The sequence below is a fragment of the Vombatus ursinus genome, unplaced genomic scaffold (genome assembly GCF_900497805.2).
Source record: "Vombatus ursinus unplaced genomic scaffold, bare-nosed wombat genome assembly UNPS02014778.1, whole genome shotgun sequence".
NCBI lineage: Eukaryota > Metazoa > Chordata > Mammalia > Diprotodontia > Vombatidae > Vombatus > Vombatus ursinus.
The window spans coordinates 20213695-20233921 of NW_020954556.1; the positions used below are offsets into that span (position 1 = coordinate 20213695).

Here is a 20227-nt window from a genome sequence, read left to right on the forward strand (position 1 = left end):
TTGACCTTTAACCCAGGGATAACAGCATGATTAGCAAAGACATCAGCAAGCCTTTGGCCAACAAAATGCCACGGAAATTACCGTGGTACACCTGGTATGCACACTTACCTCGGCAAAAATCCATGAGAATTAGAACTTCCCACACGTCGCCACTACTCACATTGTTGATACTAGAATCAATGTAGCCAACAATGTTCTTGTGTCCCGACAGGTCCCTCTGTAAACATGACAAATACATATTAGGCACTTTTCTCTCTAAGATCAAAAAGTCTTCTTAAAGCCCAGGTCTGACCATTTCATTCCCATTAAAAACCTCCAGTAGCTTCCCATTGTCTTTAGGATAGAAGGTGACATTTAATGCCTTTCACAAGCCAAGTCTAAGAACCATTCCAGACTTATTTCACATTAGACTCTCCCTCATGTAACTCTCTGTTCCAGCAAAACTAGCTTCCGCTTCCATAGAGGGAATTCCATCTCCCACTATGGCAATCTTTGCACAGATTACCCCATCCCCACCTGCCATGCCTGGAAAACGTTCCTTCTAGAATCTTTGCCTCTCTTCAACGGTCAACTGAGGGACTGAAGCGTGCTTAGTTCAGTGCTCTCCATGTCCTCAAATTATATTTATTTACCTGTATCATTCTTAATACAATGTTAATTCCTTAAGAGCAAGGGCTTTTTTTTCATTCATTTTGTCTATATCTCTAGTATACTGCCTTATATTTTGGGGGCTAGGGGGAAGTGGTGAGGAGTTAGACCTGAGATTTCCTTAGTATAGGGACCTGCCAGTGGGGAAATGCCTACTAACAAAGCAGATGGGCAGCTGTTCTAAATCCTAGTGTTAAGTAACTTTCCCAGGGTCAAACAGTCAGTATGTATCAAAGGTAGAACCTATACCTGGGGTCTCTATCTGCAATGCCAATTTGTCACCCCATAAACAAGTTTATAACATATAAGGAGAAGTTGAAGGAATTGGACAGATTTAGAGTGGAGAAAAGAAGATTCGGGGGAATATATATCTACTCTATCCAAAAGCGGAATGACCTGCCCTGAGCAGTGACGGGTTTCTCCAACTTAGAAGTCTTCAATCTTCAAGCAAAAGCTGGTTGACTGCTTTTTGTGTATGTTACAGTGGAGATTCCTTTTATATATGGGTAGACTAGATGGCCAACTCTCAGAATTTGTGCTTCTGAGTCAGAAGGAGAAGGTGACTGCAAAATGAGTGTGTGAGGTAGAAATGAGTGTGGGAGGGGTAGAAGAAAGGCTTCATCAAAGAGGCAGCAGCTTTGGGAAGCTCCAAGAGCATCAGGTTTCTCAAGCTAATAGGAATTTCGTTTCAATTCTTGAGCATCTTCTGCTCCCTGGAGGCAAACAGAACACGTCTGATCTCTTCTCCCCATCATAGCTGTTCAAATATCTGAAGATAGCTATCACTTATTCCCCCAAATTTTCTTTTCTCCAGGCTAAATCTGCCTAGTTCCTTCAACTTATCCTTACATGTCATAAACTTGTTGTTTATGGAGAGACAAAATGACATTGCAGATATATCTCCACTTGGTGTTGTTTGTTGTTGTTGTTGTTAACAGGCATTTGTTCAATAGACAATTGCCAAATGCAAGACTTGACATTGAGATAACCTCTATCGCTATGTCAAGCTGCCCTTTGCCTTAATAGCAGATGCTTAATAAATGCTCATGAATTGAAACAAAATTCCCCTTAGCTTGAGGAACTTCATGCTCTCAGAGCTACCCCAAACTGCCCACTCTCATGAAGTCTGTCTTCTTCTAGCCCTCTCTTCACAAACTCAGTCAACGGTCATCTTCTCCTCTGACTCAGAATCACAGATTCTGAGAGTTGCCCACCTAGTCCCCTCCATACACAAAAGGAATCTCCACTGTAACATGCACAAAAAGCAGTCGACCAGCTTTTGCTTGACGACTTCTACGTTGGAGGAACCCATTACTGCTCAAGAACAGTCATTCTACTTTTCAACAGCGCTAATTGTTAACTAGGTTTTTCTGGATATCAAGCCTAAATTTGCTTCTTTGTAACTTCCACTCATGGCTCCTGCTTCTGCTCCCTTGTGCCAAACAAAACAAGTCTGATCCCTTCTCCCATGATCCCATGACAGCCCTTCAAATATCTGAAGACATCTATCATGCATTCCCCCAAATCTTCTTTTCTCCAGGCTAAATCTGTTCAATTCCTTCAACTTATATGTCATAACTCAAGGCTCTTCTCATTCTAAATGTCTGCCTCTGGAAACACCCCAGTTTCTCAATGTCCTTTCTAAACTGTAGTACCTAGAAATGAACACAATACTCCAAATGAGGTCTGACAAGGAGAGGCTACAGTCTGACTGTCATCGCCCTTTGCCTGGAAGCTGTAGCCCTCTTACTGCAACCAATGGTTGCTGTATCACACTTCAGACTCCTATTGAACTTTCAAGTCTACGAGAACACCCAGATATTTTTCTGAACCGCTATCTAACCCTGTTGCTCTCATCTAATACTTATGAAGTTGATTTTGTTATACTCAGGTGCAAGACTATTTACAGTGATCCCTATTGAATTTCATCTTAATAAATTCAGCCCAAATTCTCTTTCAATATCCTTTTGGAGAATGAAAAGAAATGGTTGGTTAGGTAGAGGGGGAATAAGTAGAAAGTAGTATCATGGAAGTCAAAGAAAGAGAATATACAGAAAAGAAGTAAAGGGGTCGGGGTGGGGGAGAGTCCAAAATGTGAAAACTACAGAAAGGTCAAGTAGATCTGAGAAAAGGCCACTGAATTTAGCAGTTATGAGATATCTAGTAACTTTGTTTAGAGGTTTCCATGGGGTGGTAGGGTCATGAGCTTATGTATAAGGAGTTGCAAAGTGAGTGGGGAGGTAAAGAAGAGAAGCCAGCTGGTCAGTGAAGACCCATGTATTAAGTCCTTACAATGAGTCAAATACTTCACTAAACTGAAGGGACCAAGAAAGGCAAAAACAATACTTGTCCTCAAGGAGGGTATATTCTAATGGACAAGTTTTTCAAGGAGTTGGGCAGTAAAAGGGAAGAAAGATATAGAACAAAGCTTAGTAGTGTCAAATGAAGGATTTTTAAGGACTTAGTGGAAAGAGGTAATTAAAGAAGAGAATGAGGGAAAAACTGTTTGGGCAAGAGCCAGGAAGAGGAGAAGTAGGAGTAGTTAGCATATACATAGCAATTTAAAGTTTGCAAAGTGTTAAACAAATATTATTTCATTTGATTATCATAATAACCCTGGAAGGTAAGTGTTATTATTATCCCCACTTTATAGATGAGGAAACACAGCCAGATAGAACTTTAGTGACTTGCCTAGGATCACATGGCCATTAAGTGCCTAAGGTCCAACACACTATCCATTGCACCACCTAACTGCAATGGGATACGAAAGGCACAAAAAAGGTATATTAATTACCATCCTTGGCAAGAAAGGCCACTTCTTCCTTTAAGTCTAGAGCAAAAGAGGTAAGGACCTCTACAAGTTTGTTTGTTTATTTGTTTTTTGAGGTGTGGAGAAAAAGAGGTAAGGAAGCTGATGACAGATGACAAGCAAAACAGCTTCTCATCTGCTGAGAAAAAAGCTAAGGGTTTTGAAAGAGAGAGAGGTGAAAGTCTGGAAAGCCACTGTGGAAATTGTGATAGTCAAGGAAAAATAAAGATTGCCTGGTTGGAGTGAAGACCCAGTTGAGATTAGATATCATGACTTTGTAACTGATCCAAACAGGGAGAAGACATAGCTACTTCCACTGGCATTTAGCATTAGAGAAGTGGAAGCAGAGAAAGCAGATTGTGGTGGTGACTCCGGGGGAAAGATTGGCAAGGAATTAACAACAGGACAAAGGATCCAATGGTGAATAGTATATAGTTGGACTGATCAAATATAAGGTGAGCACAGAGAAGGCATGATGGATTGGGAGCACAGAGAGGCATGGAGGGACTGGAGGTTATTGTGAAGATAAAGAACAGGTTTATCAGAAGTGAGGCAAGGGCAGGTTATGATTGGAAAGGAGAATTTTAGCATCAGTAGCCATGGAAGTGATATAATTAGAAGTAATGATGAAGTCTTTGGTAGAGGCACTCTTGTTGGTGACCAAGGTGGAATGAAGATAGGGAAATGGAAATTGAAGAAATTGATGAAATTGCAGATCTGGGTTCTGGAGGGGAAATCAGCAGGCATATATACAAGTCCTCAACTGTAAATAAAAATGAAGAGGAAGACAAAGCAACAACAACGAACTTTGCAGGTCGATACTGAAAGATGGAATGAACCTCAGATGAAAGGCTGCAGAACAAATAGCAACAGAAAGCTACCTGCTCCTGGATAAGTGTGACAGCGCCACGAGAGAAGGAATAACTCCTACTGGAGAGGATGGCCAGGGATGCAGTGTCCTCTGGAGAAAGCCAAAACTTAGCAGACCATCTCTAGTGGAGTGTCCCAGAGATCTGACCTTGGCCTTGCACTGGCCAACTTTGATCAATGACTTGGATGAAGTCACAGAAGACTGACTTACTAAATTGTAGATGGAATAGATAGATAGATAGATAGATAGATAGATAGATAGATAGACAGATAGATAGATAGATAGATAGATTGAGAGATTTATAACACAATGGATGATAGTAACAGAGGATCCTTTCAAAGAAATCAACAAAACAGGATGATGGGCTGCAGAGAATGAGATGATATTTACTAGGAACAAAGGTAAAGTTCATAGAATCAGATTCAAAGTTGGAAAGGACCTTAGAGATCATCTAAAGTTCAACTCCCTCATTTTATAGAAGAGGAAACTGAGGCTCAGAAGTTAAGTAAGTAGTCCATAGTCACACAGCTAGTAAATGTTAGAGGCAGAATTTGAAAGAGGTCTTTCTGACTCCAAGGGCAGCACTCTATCTATTAGACCAACCTGCCTCTCAGTTCTACACTTGGGTTTAAGAAATCAACTTCCTAAGTACAAGATGGAGGGGTCCTGGTTAGATAACACTTTCTGTGGGGAAAAAAAAAATCAAGGGGCTTTAGTGGTCTGCAACTTAATGAATCAATAGTCAAAAAAGCTAATACTATCCTGGATTGTGGCAAAAAAGGCATAGCTTCCAGGAGTAAGAGTGGATAATCTCATTGTACTCTGCCCTGGTAAGAGCCCATCTCGAGTATCATATTCAGTTCTGATACGACATTTCAGGAAAGATATAAACGAAGTGTAGAGCATCCAAAAGGGGGTAACCAAGATGAACTAACAAAAGAACATGCCAAATTGTGATTGGTTGAAGGAAATGAGGGTGTTTAGTCCAGAGAACTGAAGACATGCCACTGTGCCCTCTGGAATCCCCACTCTACTGTTTAACTGCTCTTATTCTAGATCTCTTCCCTTTATAGTCATTTCATCTTCTTGCATTCTCAGGAAGCTCAATCTCCCCAGAGGACACTCCATCTGTGGTCACCTTTTCCAGTACTAGGTATGCGTCCTATATTCTGCAAGCACTGGGCCAGAAGGAAGGGTTTCCTCCTTCCACTGGTTTTCATCTTCTATAGATGTTGCCTTTTCCCACTAGAAAGGGTAAAGACTTGAGGGTAAGGACTGCCTCATCTGCTTGAAGGACTACTCCCCCTGCTCCTCACTCCATTTCTAGACTGTCCCTTTGCTACCACCACTCAGCAACATCTCTTCCTTAAAGGGTCACTCCATCTTTATTATTGAATTCACCTCCTTATCATAGTCATCTGCTGACATCTGGATAATTCTTTGTTTTCACAAAGAATTCACCACCTGAGTCAAAATTCAACTCTCCATCCCAATCTCTCCCCCTATTTGAGGACTTCAGCATACATATATTGATGCCTCCTTGAATACGTTGGCCTCTCAGATCATAAAGCTCCTAAAATCCCATGACTTCCAACTTTACTTCACTTCAGCTACACGTAGGGAGAATTATATCCTTGAACTACCACTATTCTAAATCTCTTCTTTCCATCTACAACCTCTAAATCCTTAAATTTCTCTTTCTGTCTCAGCCCTCCTAAACCTATTCTTCATCCTTATAGGATGAAGTCTCTCCTGAAGGGTGATTCCCTCCCCAGGATCACCATTTTAGGAAAGACATCATCCATGTTTCCCGTTATTCATGCCTGGGCTATCTCTGCACTCCTCCTTGTTCTCCTCCTTACCAGTTACCTTGTCCCCTCTTGAGAATCATTGCACTCCACCCCCTCCATTCATCGCTTTCTAGCTCCCAATAATAATGTGTTGCCTTTCCTCCCACTAGAAAGTACACTCCCTGAAGGGAGAGACTATCTTACTTGCTTGTGTTTCTGTACCTGGTACTTATCAAAGGTCTTGGCACAAAGTAAACATCTAATAAATGCTCATTCACTCTAGGTGTCTATGTATCTATCATCTCTCCGTATTCTCCTGTTCCATTATCCTCATCCTAGACTTCCTTCCTTCCCCTTCAGTCTTGACCCAGTGCCTATCTCTACCATATGCTATCAGCTACCCTTAAATCTCCCTTTCTCTATCGCTAGTCCAGCCTTGCCAAACCATAGCCTTGTGTTATTCCCCCTCTTAACTTCTCTGTTCCTACTTGCATTCCACTTAAGAATGGAGAAATAACAGGCATCTACCTTAAGTCCCTCTTCTCTGCTCTGCACCTCAAAATCTCACTTCGCTTCCTCCTACTATATTTCCTCCTTTGCTACAGTCTTTAATGAAAAGATGGGCCTTCTTCTTGTCAAAACCAAACCCCATTCATTGATGCTCTTAATCCCATCCTCTCCCACTTCCTCTGGAAGCTCACCTCTGCAAGCATTCTTTCTCTCTGATCCAAAATCTCTCTTTACCCAGTGATTCCTTCCTTGATGCCTACAAACATGCTTGGATCTCATCTTTCCTTTAAAAATGTTTACTAGGCTCTGCCATTCCATCAAAATATTATAGCGCTTCTCCCTTTTACAGTCAAACTCCTGGAAAGGGCTATCTACACTCACTGCCTTCACATATTCATGTTTCACTCTGTTCTCAGTCCCTTATAGTCTGGCTTCCAATACCACCTCTTGACTCACTACTCTGTCATTCTTTGACTTCCATGATACCGCTCTTTCTTAGTTCTTCTATCAGTTGATTGGCTTATTCTCATTTTCTTCCTCCCATCCACAAAAACTGAATGTATTCCAGCAATCTTTCCTGGATTCTCTCTATACTTGCTCTGAGTTATTTCATCAACTCTCAAGGGCTCAGTTATCATTTCTTTGTAGATGACTCCCAAATCCACATACACAGCCATCATTTCTCTTTTGACCTCTAGTCCCACGTTACTAACTGTTTGCTGAACATCTTCACTTGGTTGTCCCATATGTATTTCAAACTCAATATGGTGAGAGAGGGGAAAGTACTGATTTGTATCTTTTGATTTTGTTTTCTTTTAAAACCAGTATGTCATCTTTGATTTGTTAGGTAATGCTGTCTAAATTAAACTATTTTTTAAGAGTTCTGTCTTTATTACCCAGGAAGACCTGGATTCTGGTCCCACCTCTGACATGTAATGGCTATATGACCCTGCTCAATTCACTTAACTTCTAAGTATTCCAAGAAATCCTTTTTTTTTTTTTTTTTTTGGCTAGGCAATGGAATTAAGTGACTTGCCCAGGGTCACGTAGCCAGTAAGTGTCAAATGTCTGAGGCCGGATTTGAACTCAAGTCCTCCTGACTCCAGGGTCCATGCTCTACCCTCTGCACCACCAAGAAATTCTTAAAGATGGTAAGTAGTAGAAAAAGTTTTTACTTTTTACTTTACACTGGTAAAGGAAATTTCTTCACCTGGAAATAGTTCTCCATTCAATTAAATAGTTCTCTATTATTTCCTCATTATTCAATGAAATAGTTCTGTATCATCATCTCTCAATGAATAGTTCTTTATTCACTAAAATCACAGGTCTAATCCCTATCCTTTTTTTTTTTTAATTTTTGGGTGGAGGCAATCAGGGTTACATGACTTGCCCAGAGTCATATAGCCTGTAAGTGCCTGAGATCAAATTCAAACTCAGGTCCTCCTGACTCTAGGCCTGGCATTCTATCCACTGTGCCACCTGGCTGCCCCTTTATAATTTTTAAAAATAATTAAATGAAGGCCTAAGAAATTCATGGTTATAAATGTAACAGGCTTGAAAAAAGAGTTAACACAGTATGCCCAGATAAAATACAAGCCTCACAAATGAACCATAACACCACCAGATTCAGAGACCTACCACCTACTGTAGCAACTGAGCATCTTAAGTATAAATCCACTTATTTAGAGTAATGAATCAACTTCCTGAAAGTTGAAATTGCAAACCGTAACAAGTGACAGAAAATCTGGGTGTGAAATAACTTCCATCTGGATTCTTCTAATAGGACTTTCTGCACTGGGAACCAGCCTGCCTACCCTTATTATTAAATTTCAAAGTGAACTTGCAAAACATGTTTATTTTTCATGGAAATGCTAGAGGTTTCTCACATGTGTAAAAGAACAACTTAGATTTCAGGTACTCACTTTAAAACCTTAGAAATACTTGATCAATTTATTAGCTATAGTCCCTCTGACATTTTCAATCTGTTTGTCTCATTTTCATTCTCTGAACAAGTGGGGCTCCACCAGTGCCAGGTGGAATTAAGTAGCTAGAAATTCCTTATCTGAGCAATAAATGATTGTTGAAGAAGGAAGAGGATGCCAGATAAAACTAAGAAATCAAGGAACTGGGTTTTCTTTCCTGTGGCTCTTCTCAGGTTGGCCTCAGATACTCAGTACCTGTATGATGCTGTGAAAATCACTTGACCTCTTTCTGCCTCAGTCTTTTCTTCTGTAAAAGGGGAATAATAATAGCACCTATCCCTCAAAGTTGTTGTGAGGATAAAATGAGATAATGTACAAATCTTAAAGTGCTATATGTAAATGTTAGCTATTATTGGCTAAAGAATTTTTTTTCTTAATATGTATTTGGGGAAAAATGAAATACTATTTAAATTAAAAAATGTTTTAAATAATTTTTTCTGGTACAATAAAATATAGAATTTGGATCTCATATCTGAACAATAATTCCTCTTACAATATACCTAACAAGCAACTGTGCAGGCTTTACTTGAAGACCTCTAATAAGGGAGAACTCGCTACCTCCCAAAGCAACCTGTTCCACTTTTGGATAGCTCTGCTTATCAGGTATTTTTTTTCTTACATCATACCTAAATGTATCTCTTTACCACCTGTACTCACTATTCCAGTTCTGCTTTCTGGCATCAAGTAGAATAAGGCTAATTTCATTTCGATGGGACAGCTCTTCAAACGCTTGAAAGCCTGATGAATGAAGGAGTCATACTTATCCCAAGACTTTTCTTCTCTAGGCTAAACATCACCATTTCTTTCAACCAATCCTCATATGGCATGAGAACAAAAACCTTGATCATCCTGGTTAGCCTCTAGTTTCTCAATGTCCTTTCTTCAATGGTGGTGCCCAGAACAGGGATCCTCCAGGTGTGGCCTGACCAAGTCAGAGTTCTCCTTATTCCTGGACACTCTACCTCTATTAATACCATAGAACATTGCATTTGCTTACTTGATACCCTAACTCAATATTGACTCAAAAGGAAATGGCAATCCACAAGAGCCCAACACACTGGCCTTGGAAACAAAAGACCTGAGCTGATGTCTCAACTCCATTTGCAAACTGTATGACCTTAAGCAAATCACTTAAGCCTTCTGGGCTCCATTTTCCCCAGTTGTAAAATGATGGGGTCGGACTCCATGACCTCTGAATTCCATCCTAGCTCTAAAATTTATGATTCGCATAAACTTCTAGCCTTCTCACTCCAAATCTGGCCCTTCCCTGAATTTGTTTTTATTTGAAGAACAAGATTTACTTAAGGGAGTGGATGGAAATGAAGACGATTCTTTGAAGCCAAAATGAATTAGAGATTCTTTTGGGTCATGTCCTTTGGAGGGTCCAGAAGAAAGAACAAACGGTCTCTTTACATTTAATGGAACACAAATCAGCTGTGATCCATCTGAGATGGTCTATAAATCCTGAGAAAAAATAATTGGGAATCTGGAAAAAATCTGGGTTGATGCCAAATAAGAGAGATGGCCAAGCTCTATTAGTGAGAGTCCATTTATCAGCCAGCCAGAGCAAGATAACTTTCTAAAATGGGAGCCCTGTGCAATTAGCCAAGAAGCATCAATAAAGCTGACTGATCAAGCCCCAATATGCTGCAATCTCACTTACTTCATCTGTTGTAGATTCATAGCCTGAAAGAGACATAACGCTCTCGTTCTGCAAATATGGGAAGTAAGACCAAAGGCTGAGGCACATATATCTGTTCTTCAGAGCTAAATATCAAAAGTAGTAAGAGCCCTCCAAGACGATCTAGTCCAACTCACTCATGCTACAGATGAAAAAACTGAGGTCCACTTGGAGTAGAGATAATAAAATGAAAAGATAGGACACTATGGGTCTGGAATATTCCATAGCTTTGGAAACATAGTTGACTTAAGTTGTTTTTAATTTTTATTGCCAGTAAAGGCTTATGAGAAGACGAGAGATATGTTTGGGAATCAATATGATACAAAAGAAAAAAGGCACTGGAATTAAAAACAAAAACAAAACTGGGACCTAGAGAGGAGAAGTTACTTGTCCAAGGTCACACTAATCATTTGTGGCACCCAAATCGTCTGAGGTCAAATCAAATGCTATTTCCCATTAGATGGACCAGTAGGATACTTTTTGTTGTTGTTTTTGTTTAGTCATGTCCAATTTTTCATGACCTCATTTGGGGTTTTCTTGGCAAAGCTCTTGGAGTGGTTTGCCATTTCCTTCTCTAGCTCATTTTACAGATGAGAAAACTGAGGCAAATAGGGTGAAGTGACTTGCCCAGGGTCACAATGAAGCCAGATTTGAACTCAGAAAGATGAGTCTTCCTCACTCGAGGCCCAGCACCCTATCCACTCTGTCACCTAGCTGCCCCATCAGGATAGTATGGTGACATATTATTTCCAAGGATGGTACCGAGCTTAGGACAAATCATGCTGTGGGGCTTCCCCTTTCCACCCAACAGATTAAAATCTGGTTAAAATAAAAGATCAAGAATAATCTCAAAAAGAGAAGAAGTTATTGGAAACAGCTTGAAGCATGGATATGGAGGGGAGGAAGGGTACACCACTTCCAGGCAACCAGACATGGGTAGCACTATTGGTAGGTATTTAAGCCTGAGACCTCTAGGAGCCCCAGAAAACAATGCCAAATCTTTCTGCTCTACCTGGAGCCAAAAGAATCTTGAATCGTAGAAATAAATGCTAACATATAGATATTATCTGGTCTGATGTCATTTTAAAAATGGAGAGATGAAGGAACAGTTCTTTGCAAAGTGACTTGCCCAGGATCACATAAAATACTAAGTAAGTGTCAGAGCAAGGACTTGAACTCAGAATGGTAAAGTGGAAAGTGCTTGGGCTCTCTCGTCAGAGGAATGGGGTTCAAATCCTACCTGTGTGACCCTAGACAAATCAATAAACATCCTTGAGCCAAGGTCTCCTCATCTGTAAAATGAAGGGGTTGGACCAGCTGTCTCTGAGTTTCCACCCAACTCCAGATCTATGAGTTTCCAACTTGAAATCCACTCCTCTCTTTTCACTACCACTTACTGGACAAAGCTCCTCCACAGCTCTATCTCACCCAAAGGAACCCCCCCTGTCTTTGCTTTGCCTTGCTCTTGGGATGACCATACTCACAATTTCAAGAAAATTAGACACCCCTTAGAGAAAGGTTCCTCGGACTGAACACACTCTATATGATTGTGCTTGTTCTGTTCAGTTTTTAAAGAACCAAGGTATAGGAATATTATCACCATCATTGTCATTACAAAGACACTTTATGCTTTCTTAAGGACTTTCCCTACTTTTCCTACTCTACAAGGCATAAACATTACCTCCATGTAATATTTGGGGAAGCAGAATCAGAACGACTAAGCAACCAGTCTAATATCACAGTTACTAAGGGTTAGAACCATAACTAGGATGCAGGTCTTCTCATTCTTAGTTTAGTGTTCCTGCCTCTCTCATAGGTCACACAAAACAGGATTAAATTCTGAAACCAACAGAATCATAGAATCTCAGAGACCTCTTCTCTCCTGCTTCCACTACTCACTCTCTGGACTTCTCCTCCATGTCCCAACAATATTCTCACCAGGAAAATGCCTCCCCTCCTGTAGCCTTTTCTCCTTTTCTTCTGAGAAGATCCCTCGGCCCATGTGGCCCCATCCTTTGGCCGAGTTCTTCCTGGAACCTCCACAGCTATGCAATATTCTTGGAACCTGGAACTTTTGAAGAAGCATCAAAACCTGCCAGGCTGACTTCTTCACTTCTCTCACTGGATATTTAGTCCAACCCGTTCCTCAGCTAAAATCCCCTCAATAATATTCCTGGAAAGATGTCATTTAGCTTTTGCTTCAAAACTTCCAGAGATTGGGGACTTACTACATCCCTTGAGGCAGCCCTTTCCACTTTGAGGCATTTCTAATTTGCAGGCGGTTTTTCCTTACAATGAGCTAAAAACTGCATCCTTCAACCTTCCACCCATGGCTTAACCCAATCACCAAGCTGTCGCCTTGATAAATTCCCAAGGTTTTTCAGAAAAAGAGTTTAATACCCACCACTGAAGGTCAGACAGTGCAGGTTCTTAGAAAGACCAAGGAATTACTACATTGCCAGAGATGATCCTATTTGTCATCTTCCAAGGTATCAACCACAAGGAAAAGTTATTTGGATTTATAACAGCCATGAGGACTTTAGACACAGGAAACGATTGAGGCGGGGAGGGGAATCTTTATAGACAACTTATCTGCTAAAGGTCTGATATCTAAGATACATAAATATATGTAGAATTAATCTATCTATCTATATTTGTATCAATTCCCTATATTTACATCATTTGTCATTTGCTTTATAAATGTTTGTTTAATTGAAACGAACAGACTTACCATGATCTGGATTTCTCTCTTGCACACTTGGAGGTCATGTTCATTGTTGACAAACATGCGTTTGAGGGCACACTTCATCCCATTGCTTGTCCTCACCAGGAAGACAATGGCAAATCCCCCTATGAAAGAAACAGACAATTTTTTCAAAGTTAATCCTGGCCACAGCTAAGTTAGGTTCAGGTATGGTGTTTAATAGATGTATAAAATTAGAGTGGTCTAGGGGGTCAGACCAAATGAGCTCAGATTTCCCAGAAGATAAATCGACACTACTGGTCAGACTGGGCAACAGCAGACAGGGTCCCTGCTTCTCCTGTGCACAGTGGAACTAACTAAATAAAGTTAGAAAGGCATGGAAAAAATATCAAGAAGGACAGGATGAGAAATCAATCATCGACCCAACAATCAACATTTATTAAGTGTCTACTGTGTGCTCAGTGCTAGGTACTAGGTACTGGAGACATAAGTACAAAGAATCAACAAACAAAAAGTGAAAAATACCCCACCCTCACCTAAGAACAGACTAGTCATCCATATTCTTGGGAATAAAGTCAACATAGGAGACTTTGTTAATGCTGATGCATTTTCTGCTTAGAGCCCTGACTAAATGTTGATAAAAAAATTACTGGAGATGCTCTGTTTTGGGGAAGGCCAGCGAAGGGAAGAGATAAATTTTCCTCTTCCCTAAAAAAGTACAAGCATGGCTCATGGCTCAGAAGTCATGGGGCACATACTCACATATTATGAGTATTTGTGTGGTTACCTCATTTGAGAATGTGAATGATTCAATAACTAAATGGTAACAGAGCTATCCCCACGAAAATGAAAAATCGAGGAAACCAAAATCAAGCGACTCAGGGACAAATATTTTTGGCATTTCAATGACAAATTGTTTTGCCTGACTATGCATATTTGTTACATGAGTTTTTATTTTGTTTTGTTTTTGAGAGAGGGCAGTGGCGGTAATGGAACTTGGGAGAGAGAGAAAACACATGCTTGTTAATTAAAAAAAATAAAATTTAATTTAAAAATTATTAAGGGATGGTAAGTCATTTAACCTTTGAACCTCAATTTTCTCATCTATAATATGAGGGGTTTTGACGAGATGGCCTCTGAGGTCTCTCCTAGTTTTAGATATAACAAGGAGTTTATATAGTCTCAAGGGCGAGACACATCATGCGCTATATATTAGCACATACAGAACAAATACAAAAATAAAAGCAAAGTAGTTAAATACAAAGTTGTTAAGGAGGGTGCTAGCAGCTGGGGCTATCAGAAAAGTTTTTTGAGTGTGGAAGGTGGTGAATGCGCTGCAGTGTTTAGAATGAGGCAGATGGAAGAGCTTAGGTACCCAAAATCCAGAAGCAATTGAACATAATAGCAGAGTACTTAACAAACCCAAGGGCACCAACCACTGGGATTCTCAACAAAAACTGCTAGGAAAATTGGAAAGCAAACTGGGACAGACTAGGCTTAGACCAGCATCTTATACCATATACCACAATAAGCTCCAACTGGATACATGACCTAGATATACAAGATCATATCATAAACTAATTAGCAGGGCAAGGAAGAGGATTACCCTTCACAGCTATGGCTAGAAGAGTTCTTGACCAAATAAGGAAAAAAGAAACTCACAGAAGGTAAAATGGACAATTTCGATTCCACGCAGTTTTACTGGAGATGCTTGCTGTGAGCCTTCAACTAAAAATAAAACTTACTTTATTCACTTATGTAATACCCTGGAGAAATCATTTAACCTCAGTTTCCTCATCTGTAAAATGAACTGGAGAAGGAACCATTCCAGTAAATTTACCAAGAAAACCCCAAATGAGGTCACGAAGAGTCAGATATGATTGAACAATAACAACAAAAATCATCCATAGTACATTAAATATAAAAGAATAATGAAGATTTTGACAACCCAGGTCCATTTCTATCTGAATCTCAATAAAAAAAGATGAGGACAATAATAATAGATGTTTCTATAGTCCATTAAGGTTGTAAAGTGCTTTACATCCATTATCTCCTTTAATGCTCACAACAACCCTACCAGAAAGGCACTCTTGGTGTCATTATTTATCCCCATTTACAGATGAGGAAACTCAAGTCTTACAGAGGTGAAATAACTTGCCCATGGTCTTACAAATAGGTGCCAAAGGTTGGATTCAGGGCACCTAGGTGACACAGTAGATAGTGCCGAGCCTGAAGTCAGGAAGATTCATCTTCCTGTGATGGTGGGAAATTAAGTGATTTTTGTCTGCCTCGGTTTCTTGAACTCTAAAACAGTGATGAGAGTACCATGGACTGCAGTGACTGAGAGGTTGCAAGGCATCTGTGAAACAAAATTAATAGGCACCAGTTGAAAAAAATGACAGGAGGTTGAAGTGAGTTTGGAATTTTTCTGGCAAGGCTATTCAAAGGTTTCTACTAGCTGAAGGTACTGCTCGTACTGGGGGCAATTAGAGCATGAACAAGAGACAGCTAATTACTGGCTAAATACCTGAGAGACCAGAAGAGGAAGTGTAAAAGAAAAGGACTTCAGTGCCCTAGGAAAGCAAGAACTCCCGAACCCACGGCAACAGGGCCTGAGAAGACAAAGCACACTCATGGCAGTTTGCCACAGTGCTTCCCAAGGGGAACACAAGCAATAGAGACTCTCAATGTCTGCAGGTATGTTGGCTGACAGCAGTCACCATTCAAGTGACCCGCAGAGTTTGTCATTCTACAAATTAGACTCCCTGCAGAAGAAGATGATCCAAGGGCTATGGGGGCACTTGGACCTCTGCTTTCCAACTTACTACAAAGGGTGAAGGAATTCCCTGCAGGGCAGAAGAAAAAGAGAGACCATGGTACAGTGGAAAGAGCTTTAGAGGACTTGATTTCAAATCCCACCTCTTAAATTTACCACCTCTAGAACCCTGAGCCTCAGTTTCCTTGTCTGTAAAATAAGGGGGTGGGATTAGATAATCAATGAGGTTCTTTTCAGCTTAGATCCAAGATCTCATGAAAAAAAAGAATGAGAAGGAATCAGTTTCTAATGCAATACATAGGAATTCAAATCAGAATTATTTAGAGTTGTCAAGACGTTAGAAAGTGGAGGAAAATCACAATGAAAGAAGGAAGAAGATGAAAAGCATTTGGAACATCCAAAGATAGATATTGTAGACAAGGTTCTTTACACAAAAGATGGCTCTGGACCTTCTGAAGAGTCAGAGGCCTCTCCTTGCTCCATGAAAGAATAAAGATTTACCAGGATCTGTCATTGACCCTGTGGGAAAAAAAAAAAAAGACACGTTTGGGGGTGGTAGAAAAGAGGAACGGAGGCAGCCACATGTCCACCGGATGTGTAAAACTGGGATGTGCAGTCTTCCCACGTGCGTATTCAAGATGGGGCGGAGAACCCTCTGAGACTTCTCAGTCACACCTAAGGCCTACCACCCACTATAGTGATCCATTTTTGAACCGATAATATTGACAGGAATAATCTGGAAAGAACCTCTAGGGATTATGAATTCTTGGTCAAAAAGCTAAACTAAGATTTGTGTTGCTGCAGTCACAGATACCAATGGAAGGGAAGACAGTGGATATTATGGGAAGTGAACTTAAGGTAGTGATATCAGAGAATGGAATCTGGCTTTCTGGACCAAGGCATAACATAGAGGAACAGCAAATGGATTCTTAGAACAGAGGACATCAAGACCCAGGAAGGGTTTGTTTGTGGGGACTGGCTGATCACGTTAAAGTAAGAGGGAAGAAGGGAAGTGCCCAAACACAAGAAGTATGAAACCGGAAGACACTAGAGGTCCTCAGTTATCCACAGGAAATAGTAAGTGGGTCAAAGGAGCAGAAACTGTGCTCTTTAGAGGGACAAAAACCATACTCCCACATTCAGATGGCTGTGCACCGATACACAGAGTGTGCTTCCATTGTGAGGGAGATGACGGTAGCACCGTACTCTACTGCGGTCCACTGTGACCAGCCAACATGAGATTCTCTGATCCTCAAATTCTCAAATAATTGCTGGACATCTCCACGCCATTCTGCCATCTCCTCAAACCCAACATGTCCAAAACTTATTTCGTCTTTTCCCCTCACAGAACCTGCCTCTCCTCTAAATTTCACTGTTTCTGTGGATGGCACCACCAAGTTGCCAATCATTCAAGTGCCTGACTTTAGAGTTATCTTTGACTCTTCATTGCCTTTCAACCCCCACATCCATTCGGCTGAAAAATCCTGATTTTGTCTCTACACTATGCCTTGCTTCTGCCCCCTCCTTTCTATACCCATTTCAAGCATCCTGGTTCAGTCCCGCTTCACTTTTTAGCTGGACCATTTGTTACAGCCTTCTTTTTTTTAAGGCAATTGGGGTTAAGTGACTCTGTGCCCACGGTCACAGAGCTAGTAAGTGTCAAGTGTTTGGTCTGAGGCCAGATTTGAACTCAGGTCCTCCTGAGGTCCAGCCCTGACTTCAGGGCTGGTGCTCTATCCACTGCACCACCTAGCTGCCCCTTCTAACAGCCTTCTAACTAACTGGTCTCCCTCCCTCCAGGTTTTCCCCTCTCCAATCCAGTTATCAATCCAACTTCTCTGAGCAATTTTCTTTATACATAAGACTGATCACATCACTCCATAGCTCTAAACTTTTTAGTGGCTTCCCATTGCCCATCAAATAAAATATAAACTCTTAATGGCATTCCAGGCCCTTCACAATAAACCCTTCCAGCCTTATTTCACTTCACTTCCCCCACTTCACATATTCTACATTTCAGGTCAACTATACGACTCCTAGCATTTTGCTGTCGTCTCCCACCTTTATGTCTTTGCGTACAACATTATCCCCCACACCTGAAATAGACTCCATATGAATTTCTTCCAGTTAATACCCTTCTCTTTCTTCAAGGATCAAGTCAGGTGTCATTTCTTTGATAAAGCCTTCCCTGATAACCCTAGCTACAAATAATCTCGTCTTTCTCAAATCTCTCATGCCTCTTTATTCGGACCTCTCCTACAATAACAGTAAAATAATATGGCACTATAAAGTTTCTAGAGTTCTTCCACACACACAAAAAAATTCTCAATCACATTTTTTTTATTTTGAAGTTTTCTATGTTTTTGTTTTATTTGCTTTCCTAACCCCCTAATTGCCTATAAGCGCCATGAAGAAAGGAACAATGTCTGGTTTTATCTTATTATGCCTGGCACGGTACATTGCAAATTTTAGACTCTTAAAAATATTTGTTGAATTGAATATTGATATAATGTGTTAATTTTTTTATTTCAAAGTAGTAGAGATCATATCTAACATAATTCTTTTTACATTAGCTGAAATGAAAAAAAAAAAAAAAGGGTGACCAGAAGTTAAGTATTGTGTCATTTTTCATGGTCCCACAGACAGCAAATAGCCAAGTCAAAACTAGAACCCAAGTCTCTCAATTTCCAGTTCAGGGTTCTTACCATGAATGCAAAGTCTACATTTTTAATCAACAGGACAACACAATGCACTCCACAAAATGTAAAATCAACAAACATTTATTAAATGTCTACCCTATGTGATACATATACTGTAGGCTATCTGGGAAAAAGTACACATGCTATATAGTAAGAGAGACACTTATTTGTCTCTTATTAAAATGATAACACTGAAATGGTAAAGCATCTAATTCAGGGAAACAAGTGATCACTATCAGTTTGTATGCATTTTTGACAGTGACATATAGGCATCTGTGTTTCTATATTTCTCCTTTCTACCTTTCAGTATTAAATCAACAAACATGTATGTATTTATTTTTATGTGAGGCAATTGGGGTTAAGTGACTTGCCCAGAGTCACATAGCAAGTGAGTGTTGTGTCTGAGGCTGGATTTGAACTCAGGTCCTCCTTGATTCCAGGACCAGCGCTCTATCCACTGCGCCACCTAGCAGCCCCTCAGCAAACATTTATTAAGCACCTACTATGTGCCAAAGCAATGGGGAATTTCGAGGACAAAAGTGTAACATCCCTGCCTTCAAGGAGCTTACATTCTATCAGGGAAAAACAAATCATAGCACATAAAATAAAAATCAAGTACGAAGCAGGTTTTTTTTTTTTTTTGGCAAAGGGGAAGTACCTGCAATAGACAGAGGAGGAAGAATCAGGAAAGGCCTCATTATCCAGATAGTTTCAGTCTTAAACTTTTGTCGTGGTTCAAAGATACAGGAGTGATTTGCCATTTCCTTCTCCAGCTCATTTTACAGATGAGAAAACTGAGGATTAAGTGACTTTAAGGGTCACACAGGTAGTAAGTATTTGAGGCCAAATTTGAACTCAGGAAGATGAGTCTTTCTGACTGTAGGCCCAGTATTCTATCCACTACACACCTAGCTGTTTCAATAACTTACCCCTAAAATGCCCTTCCCTTCCCTTTTCTGCCTTTCTCTTCTTCCCCTGCTGAAGCCTACTCATCTTTTCAAGCCCAACTCAAATACCAACTCACATAGGAAAAAGCCTTTCATGTTTCAGAACATAGACTATACATGGAACTCTGTTGTATGCCTATTTAAATGTATTTATCATGTATTATTGTGTATCAGGATTACCTGTACTTATCAGACTATAAACTCAATTACAGGAGGGATCATATCTTAGCTAAACTTTGTGTCACTGCTACTGCCCAGAACATGTGTTGATATTGATTCAAATTCATGTCTCTAATATTCTTGTACTTGGGCGATATTTTCTTTGGCAATGATACTTTTAAATTGTAGGCTCACAGATCAATTATATTATTTAAATGTTGGCTACAATTCCAACATATTGAATTTTTGTACATTTCAATTAGTGCAATCTAATAGTCTATTTCTAATGTTAACAGTTTAGTCAAACAGTAAAAAGAAACAAATTATCATTTTAGCTGCAGTCAGAATTATACTAATATCCAAATTGAATAAATATTCCATTCTATATATTTATCTCAATTCAACGATATTTTATGTTTCACAGAGTTTCAGAATATTTAAGCTAGAGGGCACCTTAAAAAAAATCCATATAGTCCAATGTTCTCATATTATTGATGACGAAATTGAGAGTAATAGCTTAAAGATCACAAAGTTAACCTACAACTCTGATCCTCCACCTCTCAAAACACTTACCCTTTTCCAATGCATGCAGTATAAAGAAATTTCATTCATCACATCTCTTGACATAACTAAATATTCCTTCAGATTTGT

At 39.9% G+C, this 20227-nt stretch overlaps 1 protein-coding gene across 9 annotated transcripts in view; it reads right to left on the bottom strand.

Annotated features, from left to right (window-relative positions):
- The window catches only part of AAK1 (AP2 associated kinase 1), a 250995-nt gene that overhangs the window by 136525 nt on the left and 94243 nt on the right, over positions 1 to 20227 (bottom strand). For all 9 annotated transcript variants that reach the window (XM_027865309.1, XM_027865308.1, XM_027865305.1 and 6 more), the window contains exons 3-4: positions 13023 to 13141; positions 109 to 217 (exon numbers count right to left, since the gene is read on the bottom strand). In XM_027865309.1, coding sequence (XP_027721110.1) covers positions 109 to 217; positions 13023 to 13141 — 228 coding nt within the window. The remainder of the gene's footprint in view (positions 1 to 108; positions 218 to 13022; positions 13142 to 20227) is intronic.